Source organism: Polyodon spathula, chromosome 15 (assembly GCF_017654505.1).
Source record: "Polyodon spathula isolate WHYD16114869_AA chromosome 15, ASM1765450v1, whole genome shotgun sequence".
NCBI lineage: Eukaryota > Metazoa > Chordata > Actinopteri > Acipenseriformes > Polyodontidae > Polyodon > Polyodon spathula.
In genome coordinates this window covers 18545976-18555946 of record NC_054548.1, presented here as the reverse complement: position 1 = coordinate 18555946, position 9971 = coordinate 18545976, and the positions used below count along the sequence as shown (strand labels likewise).

General features: G+C 35.5%; 1 protein-coding gene across 5 annotated transcripts in view; it reads right to left on the bottom strand.

Moving 5' to 3' along the window:
- The window catches only part of LOC121327468 (propionyl-CoA carboxylase alpha chain, mitochondrial-like), a 182898-nt gene that overhangs the window by 118081 nt on the left and 54846 nt on the right, over positions 1–9971 (bottom strand). For all 5 annotated transcript variants that reach the window (XR_005951575.1, XM_041271533.1, XM_041271535.1 and 2 more), the window contains exon 15: positions 4138–4206. Coding sequence is in view for 4 of the 5 variants with exons in the window: in XM_041271533.1 (XP_041127467.1) it covers positions 4138–4206 (69 nt within the window). In the remaining variant the exon portion in view is untranslated. The remainder of the gene's footprint in view (positions 1–4137; positions 4207–9971) is intronic.

Genomic DNA, 9971 nt, shown 5'->3' with positions numbered 1-9971 from the left:
TAATACACGGCTTTAGGAACTGTAGTGTATATTTTTTGTGAGATTAAAAAAAACAAAAAAAACATGTCAATCATAATTCCTTTTCAATATAGAAACCTTCCACTGACAGGTTTTTAAAAAATAAATAAATACATTTCTGTTAAATGAATAACCTTTTCTACAAATATAAGAAGGATTTAAAATCCTTGGGGACAAAGTCTTGCCATAAAAGCCTGTAGCTCTTGCAAAATTGCCATTGGCCTCTTGGCAGCCTCTCTGATCAGTCTCCTTCTTGCTCGGTTATCTAGTTTGGAGGGACGGCCTGATCTAGGCAGGGTCTTGGTGGTGCCATACACCTTCCACTTCTTAATAATCGTCCTGACTGTGCTCCAAGAGATATTCAAGGCCTTTGATATTTTTTTATACCCATCCCCTGATTTGTGCCTTTCAACAACTTTGTCCCGGAGTTCTTTTGAAAGCACCTTGGTGCTCATGGTTGAGTCTTTGCTTTGAAATGCACTACCCAGAAGAGGGAGCCTACAGGAACTGCTGAATTTATCCTGAAATCATGTGAATCACTACAATTAAACACAGGTGGAGGCCACTTAACTTGGTGTGTGATTTTGAAGGCGATTGGTTACACATGAGCTAATTTAGGATTGCTATTACAAGGGGGGTGGACACTTATCCAACCAAGCTATTTTAGTTTTTATTTTTAATTAATTTTGTACAAATTTCTAGAATATTTTTTTTCACTCGGAAGTTGTGGGGTAGGACGTGTAGACAAATGAAATATAAAACTATTTTAATTCCAGGCTATAAGGCAACAAAAGGTGAACATTTTGAAAGGGGGTGTAGACTTTCTATAGGCACTATAATATATATATATATATATATATATATATATATATCTATATATATAGGCTTCGATATATACGTGATGAGAAGCTATTAAATTTAACCCATTCCCGAAAAATTGCCTCCGTTAAGGGAAATTTTAATCAAACTGACGACTTTCAGTAAAACGATAGTGCTATTTGCAGTTATTTTCTTACCAAAAATAATCATTTAGAAATCCAAATCTGTTAGGGTGAAATCATTGACTAACCGTCTATTCATTGACTAGAATGCTCTCATTTGTTTAAATGACTGTCAATCATCAAGACCTGCACCGACTGTGCACTTTCATTTGCCAGCTACAGCACCTGTCATTCAAAGTGCCTACTTTGAAATTAGCAGGTTAAAGTATAGGTAGGCTTTTGCTTTAGGTATACAATGACTAGTTTGATTTAAAAATAAGCCAGAGGAGAAAAACACTTAATGAATATTGTGCACAATACCCTGGCCGATGGCTGAAGTCTCAGTGGCAGGACAAAGCGGGCCTGTCTGCCTTGCCTTCCAGTGGATCTGAGTCCAGCTGTGCTGAAGCAGGACAGGGGGAGCTCAGACTCCGAATAATAAGTACAAGTTAGTTCTGTTCAGCTATCTAATGTTTTGTTCTGTGCATATTATTTTTACTCATAAATGTATGCTATAAAAGTCTGTGTAATACAATTTTACATGCTGCATTTTCTACGGTTTATTTGAGACAATTTTTTAATTTGTGGAGGAACTTTACCTTTAAAAAGGTATTGCTCTGCTGTGACCAAACGTTATTTCATTTAGAATGTTGGTATTCTTGGTTTTGTTGCATGTTGAATATGATTAAGGGGCTTCACTAAATGAAACCTTTTTCAATGGCATAAAAAATATATTTTTTAAAAGCATAAAGGCCGATTTCCGCCATTCTCTACTTGAATTGAAAAATAAGGATTGAAAAAAAAAAACAGTAAATTATTTTTAAAATAAACGTCAATTTTAATCGTCGATTGGAAAAAATAATTAAAATTGAATAGTAGCAAGCTTAAGACACACACACACACACACACACTTGTAGTAAAAATGTTACATACATCAACAGAAACAGAAATTAAGAATTTCTAGCAATTTTGCAAACAAATTATAGGAAAAATCTTTTGTAGCAAAAAGTTTTGCTTTTGTGGATGAGGAAAAAAGTTACAAGAAATAGATGAATACAGTTATTTATTTCAGGATTTTTTTTGCAACACTCCAAAAATTCTAATTGAAAAGTATTCATACCCTGACAAGGAAAATTAAATTAATATCTAGTTGAGGAACCTTTAACAATAATAATCTATTTTAAATGATTAGGATATTTGTCAATGAGCTTTTGGCATGATTCTTTACTGATTTTTGACCATTCTTCAACACAAAATTGTTCCAATTAATTCAAATCCCAAGGACTTCTATTGTGCACAGCGTTCAACTCATACCAAAGATTGTCAATAGGATTTAGATCGGGACTTTGACTAGGCCATTCCAGAACCTTGATTTCATTCTTCTTAATCCATTCTGAAGTAGATTTTGATGACTGCTTTGGATCGTTGATGTGTTGAAACATCCAGTTGCGCTTTAAAACAAGTTTTGGAGTGGAGGGTTTCAGATGATTGACCAATATCTTTTGGTATGCTATGGAATCCATTTTACCATGAATTGGAACTAAATTTCCTGTGTCATTAGAGGGAAAAAAAGCCCAGTAGAAGAATATTACCACCTCCATGCTTGACAGTGGGTATGGTGTTCTTTTCTTTGTACACCTCACCAGACTTTCTATTAACATAACAACGATCAGCATGACCAAATAGCTCAATTTTTGTTTCATCGCTTCACAAAACCTTTGACTAGAACTCATACCCATCACTCAAATGCTGTTTCGCAAACTTTAAGCGACTGTCCTTGTGACGTTTTCCTAAGTGTTATTTTCCTTGGCCTGCAACCATTGAGACCCTCACCATGCAATACTCGATCTTTGGTTGAAATGGAAATATCAGTCCCACTTGCAGCTAATTTACTTATATCTCAAATATCTTTGACAGACAATCTCAGATTGTTATTAACCTTCCTCACAATTCTTCTACTTGTTCTTGGTGAAAGAACCTTCTTTCTTCCAGACCAAGTGAGCGTTGTAACAGTACCATGAGTCTTGTACTTCTTGATAATAGAAACAATAGTTGAAATTGAGATACTCACATGCTTGTAAATTTTCTTGTATCCTTCTCCAGCTTTATGACAATACATCATTTGCTGCCTAAGGTCTTCAGAAAGCTCTTTACTTATTTCCCATATTGACATATTGGTAACGAGAACAATCATATATGTCTAACCCTTTCATACACTCTAAGAATGTTCACCTACAATCCAGCATTTTCTAGATTATCATATTGACATTTCTAGCAGTAAATACTATCATAGCATCAATAGGTATCAATTACCATTTTTGGAGTTTTGCTAAAAAAGATTGGTGAGATAAAAAAATTTTTGTAACTTTTTCCTCATCAACAAAAGCAAAATTTTACTACAAAAGACTTTTCCTAAAATTCTAGAAGTTATAACTTTCCGCTGGGGTATGTAAACTTTTGACTACAAACGTGTGTGTGTGTCATATATATATATATATATATATATATATATATATGAACTGGAGACTCGCCACACTCGGCTCGCTCAGGCTCTTTTCCCTTCAAAGTAACGACCCGCACTTTTAATTACAAAGAATAAACAAAAACAAACACCTAGCTCTTACTAGAGCACTAACTGAACATGAACAGGAACCTAAACTATACAACAGGGCAGCTAAGCTGTTTACCTGTTACACCAGCTAACAAAACACAAAAAAGCTTTCACACAGTACCTTTTTTTTTTTTTTTTTTTTAATAACGGTTGAAAGCACCATCAACCGGGCCCTCCACACTGCAGCAGCCCTGAGCACACTGGCTGCTTTCTTTAAATACCCTGCACCTGGCTCTAATTTACAATGATAGCCAGGTGCAGGGGATAATTAACAATAAAACAATTAACACAAATATCGTTAAACTAAACCAATTAAACCCAAATGTGCATTCTTACATGTTTTTAGGCAGGGAAGCTATTAACCCCCTCCCTGCCGTATTACTATATATATATATATATATATATATATATATATAATATATATATATATATATATTATATATATATATTCATGATGGTAAATTAGAAGTACAATACAGTAACTAACAAATAATACATTGTATCGATACGAAAAAATGTATTACTAACTTTGGAGATCATGGGGTCATAGTAAATGCTGATTTCACTTCCTTCTTGAATGCCACTGTCAACGCGAACCTGAAAGAAAAAGAAAAAAGTAACAAATTAACTTTATCCATTTCAGGACATACATCTACAGCATTGAGCAAAACGTGCTCCAGCCACTGCCCCATCTTCCAATGTGCTTTTCAGTAAAAATCTGCAGATTGTACTTGTACCCCAAAGAACTTCAACGCCAAAACCAGGAAACAAACCTAGAAAAGAAAGGTTCTTTGTCCAGTTTTCTTTTGTATCTGGCACATAACTTAATTCAGGAAAATATCTCCCTCCAAGAGGCTTATGCCACTGCAAAATATGAGTTTTTTTTTTTCTAAAAGATAAAACAATTGGAAAATGTTGCAAAATTAGAAAAGAAACTCCAATGCTTAATATAGGATATCTTAAGTTGTCTTTTACAAGTTTTAAACCAACAACAAATTACAGATATGCAAAGCAAACAGATAAAGTACACTGTATTCAATATATTTACTGTGGCTAAAATGAGCTCCCCTTGAAGGTTTACCTTTTATTTACTTGGATTTCATTCAGCGCTACCCGGTGGTCATATATTGTAATTGCATGACTTCAAAAATAAATAAATAAATAAATAAATTCTCTTACTTTTTTTCTTTTTGAAAATACATTTTCTATAGGGTATCATTACATTTTATTTTATTTTTTTTTCTGTGGAAAATGGTCAGTAGCTTTTCCTGTCCACAGTAGCTGAGCCGCCTGAGGTAAGTGTGCTAAAAATATTTTCTAGGGCATTGATGGACTGGAATTGTAATTTCAAATCAACACAGAAGTTTTACAAAAATAATTATAAAACCATGATGGATTATTAAAATAAACAAAGACAGACGACTTTTTTTAAACGCTGAAAACGTAACACTATTTTCAGTGCATTTCTCCCGAGGATTAACTGTCTGCCGTAGGCCGTCCTTCCAGCTCCCCTCCAAAAGCCCAATTAAATCTGTAATGCACCAATTTACAAAGGACGACGTGCTCAGCCATTCCTTTTGAAGCACCTGAATGCTGTTAACTGGCCAACAACTAAAGTAGGCATATTTCTGATTCCTGTTCCCTTCTCTCAGTTTGACCGCATCAGCATAGCATTGAGGTTAGCTGTATGAAACTTTTCAAATTAGCGATTCCCGGGGAATAAGTATTCATTAAAAACGCTCTTGTCAGACTCTGGTATTTGAAGTATTTAAAAGCTAATAAAAAAAACAAAATCAAATGGAAAGGCATGGACATGCACCCCAGGGACAGAGGTGGGGGGCAAAATATATTACAAAATAAATAAATTAAAAACTAATTTAAAACTCTGGAAAATGGACAGGGTGAAGAAGAGATGGCATACAGGGCAGACAACCAGCCTCGGTTATAAACACAACCATCAAGACAAATGGAGAAACTTTCACAACAATGGCCAAATAAAAAGTGATTAGATAGAAGTGATTAAAAGCTACAGTACTGTAACATAAAAAGTGTGTTAATTATTGACTATTGAATGAACACTAAATGCTGTTGAAAAAAGATAAGAAAACTAAAGAACCATAAGCATTCATGTTTTTAGTTTTGAAAGTCCTTTCATACATTACAGCAGCAAGCATATTTGCATTCCCCCCATGTGTGTTAATTATATCCTTTACTACATCTGATTGACCTAAACTTTCTTTTCAAATTAAATGTGCACACAAATACTATCGTGTAACAACCGTAAGCTTTCTACACGTGAAACACGATTGTTTCAAAGCAAAATAAATAACTGTATGTACTTTTGTTTTTTGTTTTACATTTAAATTTAATGTGCACTTAGAAATACTTCAGCGAAAAGTAATTTTTCTGTTTGTTTGTTTTTTTTTTTTGTTTAGCATTATTTCTGGTCTGGTTACGTTTCAAATCTAGCCTTAAAAGATGAACAATATTACCTGCCCCTTAAATTGATCAAACTGGAAAGATAAAAAGCTAAATAAGAAACTAAAAAACAAAAAACTGGGGTTTAACGTTGTGTAAGGGTCATAGGGTCAGCACCAACAGGTTTTATCACCATATGACAGACATCGAATGACGCTTGGTGTTAGATCTCTCTCCCGACCTGAGAGGGAACTAGACAAAGGGAGCAGAATACCCTGGACTAAAAGGCATGGCACTTTATTCCCGTGGGTAGGTGGAAGTCTGCCAGCTAGAAAAGGGACTGAGCTACTGTACCTGAACTCAATGACCGAAATGGGAAATGGCATGGTATCTGATGATAGGAGAAGCGGATGCGCTCATTAACCAAGATGTCACATGCAAGGGTATTAAATAGGGTCGTAGTAATCTGTTCCTTTGTAAATGGTTAGAAAACAACCTAAAAGGCATCCATGCACTTAAAAGAAACTGTGAGTGTTCTGTAGTCTGTCTTGTAAATGTTTATTTGTTTTGACTGTTTTCAAGATTACTATTAATTCTTAATAGAGAGGCCTTCAGACAAGCTTTCAGGCGGCTCCCATCCTTCATTTTTAAAACTCACCTCTCTCCCCCTCAGCACTATCCCATGCCAGCCACGTCTACCTGACAAGTGACAGCCCAATCCGATTAAAGGCTTGCAAGGGAGGGGACTTATGGGCCTCCATGACAGGCCAAAAGTGATCACCATGGAGATACATAATTACAGCTGTCAACGCGTCAACTGTCCCGCTGGCATCAATTTGATTGCTCCCAGCAATAATGATAGACAAAGCTTAGCACGCACTCTCCTGCATCCAATCACGTTATCTATTATTTGGTCCATTTAGCTGACATGCAACATTCACACAAGCACATAACAGCAGCAAGCAGAACATTTAAGGCATTTTAATTGTTTTTTTGTTTTTTTTTTTCTTCTCTCTCTCTCTCTCTTTCACGTGGATGACTCCTAAGCGCAAGTGTTGTTACACAAAACTCCAGCTGTAGCATTAATTGAAGAAAGATATGGTGGGACAAAGACTGTAGGGGGTAGAGCATGTCCATTATCACTTGTGCTTTCAACAGGTCTCACGTTTGAAAACTGAAAATTGCAAAAACTTGCAAGGGCAAAATGTTTGACATTATTTGATCCATAACCATATGTTGCAAAAACAACACTGTAAATAAATAAACAAATATTTAAGTGTATACTTAGACGGTTGACTTCATTGGCTAATGTCAAGTGTTTGACACAGCAGTTTCTGCATTTCCCCCCCTGTGTTTGATTTTCACATAACTCATACAACAAAGCAATTCTCAAGAATGTGATAGAGCACATTGTGTAAACTGCTGGTGTCCATTAAGAACAAGGTAAAAAAAAAATGCATTACTTCATTTGCAAAAGGGTCCTTGCTTTTCCTAAACTGAAATGCAAGTAAAATATGAAATCAAAATGTCTCCCAACTAATAATCCTCACACCCTGACCAATCAAAGGGCACACTACCTACAGTACAATGGTTTCCATGAATACTGCATCAAAACAGTAATACTTTATCAGACATTTCTCATGAATTTTACCATTGAACTATAGTTTAATTGTTATATGTTGTACTTTCTAAAAGGATTAACCAGTTGTTTCAAGAACATGGCCTTCATCTTTAAAAACTGCATCAAATTACAATAAATGCCCAAAAACATTTTGCCATTCAATATTTCAGGGAGTATCTCGGCCTTGAATATTCTCAATTTGCAGTTAAGAACACCCACACCAGAATCTCCTGGTACCGTATCTTCTCATTAATATATATGCGATAATCCATGTGCGCTAAGCCCCTGCATATGATGTAATCTGTAAAACCATCCTTTCACATGGGAAACTGCAAATGTACATTCTGGTCTCTAAAAGGTTGCTGGTTTAGTGAACCAGGTAACCTGGATGTTATGAGGCAAGACCTTTAGAGAAAGGTATGTCACAGTGACATGGAGTGAATCTCCTACCCGAGGGAGGGTAAACCAAGTCAGGGAGAAAGCAGCTTGCCTCAAGCTGGCCCGATATCTGTGCCTCAAAGCAGACATGGGGCAATGAAACCCATGAGTCGCATGATGGAGTGATGTGTGTGTGTAAGAGAGAGGTTACATGTCATTGAACTCTCCTCCCCATGGAGAAACTGCCACTGAAAATGTTATTCCTCCTTAAGAGTAACATCAGCTGCCTGTAAGGCATCTATGAGGTTATTTATGCAGGTTTGGTGCACCACTGTTTTTCTTCTATTAAATTTGTACAATTCTCATGGACGACAAATACAGCATCTGGAATACAGCATTTCACAGAGCACAGCGCTCTGCCAACAACATGCATGGTATATCATTTTCAGAAACATGGATTGCAAGAACACTAAACCTAAAGATAATATAATACAAAATCAAAAGACTCAAAACATGGTGAGGGTGGGAGTCTTTGGTCTACTGCCATCAAATAAACGGTATAAAGGGGATATCACAAATATAATTCCAAAATTCAATTTCCAATTGTAATACAGTTCTCCCAACCCCAACGATCTAACTGCAGAGTTAAGCGGTAGAAACTGAATTCAGGGATAAAGCTGCCACATATATATACATATATATATATACACACACACACACACACACACACACACACACACACACACACACACACATCCTTTCATCCATGATACAACACAAAACAAAAAACAGCAAGTTTTTGTAAATCTAAAGCAGTGTTTGCAATCCCTTCTATTGCTAATTTGCTTGTGCATTACTTGTAGATTTGAGATCAAATTTGAGATTTGGATTGTGCAACATCATGTTCTATGTAAATTAGCCATGCATTTTTTTCAAAATGCTTTGTACTCCACCACAGAAGAACCTGTGTGCATATAACTTTTCCTGAAGAATCAGATTTTTTTTTCTACCTCGTAAAGTACTGTTTAATCCCCAATTGTATGTTCTGTTTTTTTTATATATATATATATATATATATATATATATATATATATATATATATATAAAATAATTACTAGCATGTTTCATTCGCAAAGCGCACAAGGGATTAAAGAATTTGACAGGCAATGGAGTGTCAACAAGCTCTGGTTATTTTTCTCGGTGTATGTTTAAAACTTGTCTTCAGCCTACCAAGTTCCCTTCTGTTGAAATGTGTTTATCAATAAACTATAATAGTGTGTACCACTTACCATTAAATCACAATACTATTCACTATTCAATGGTCGAAACTGGTGTTTTTTATTTGTTATACTGTATTTCCCCAGTACGCAAGAACTTGCACAATTTTTTATGATGCCAAAATATAACTTCTTGTATTAATTAGCAGGACCCACAAAGACATCCACAATATTCTTGTTTAGTATGCTGGTTTATTACAGCCTCTTACTGTATTTGACACACGACTATGAATGATGTCCTTATACTTGAATTCAATCCATGTACCAACAGAAAGCATCAACAGAGCAGTCAGACAAAAAACAAGCACAGTAAATGACCCTGCTTTTTTAGTAAAAATAAATAAAGAAAAACAGACCTACTCACCGATATACTGTAAAACAACTTCCAGATATTTGCACTAAGATTGCAGGCGCTAGGATTTGAATACAGGTGCTTATCTGACACATTGTGGGATTACAAAGTAAGCACAGTCTTCCTCAGATTAATAGCAGGTTGTTTTCTAATACGTGTCCCCCTGTCCGCTGCAACTGCAACTTCACTTGTTTTGCAGTTTCTCTTGGTTCACTGCTTATTCCAGGTTTACTTTTGTTTGGGACCTCAACCATCATTTCATTTTCTTTCAATACTTTAGCATCAACAGCTTAATTTTAATCTGTAAATACAGCTC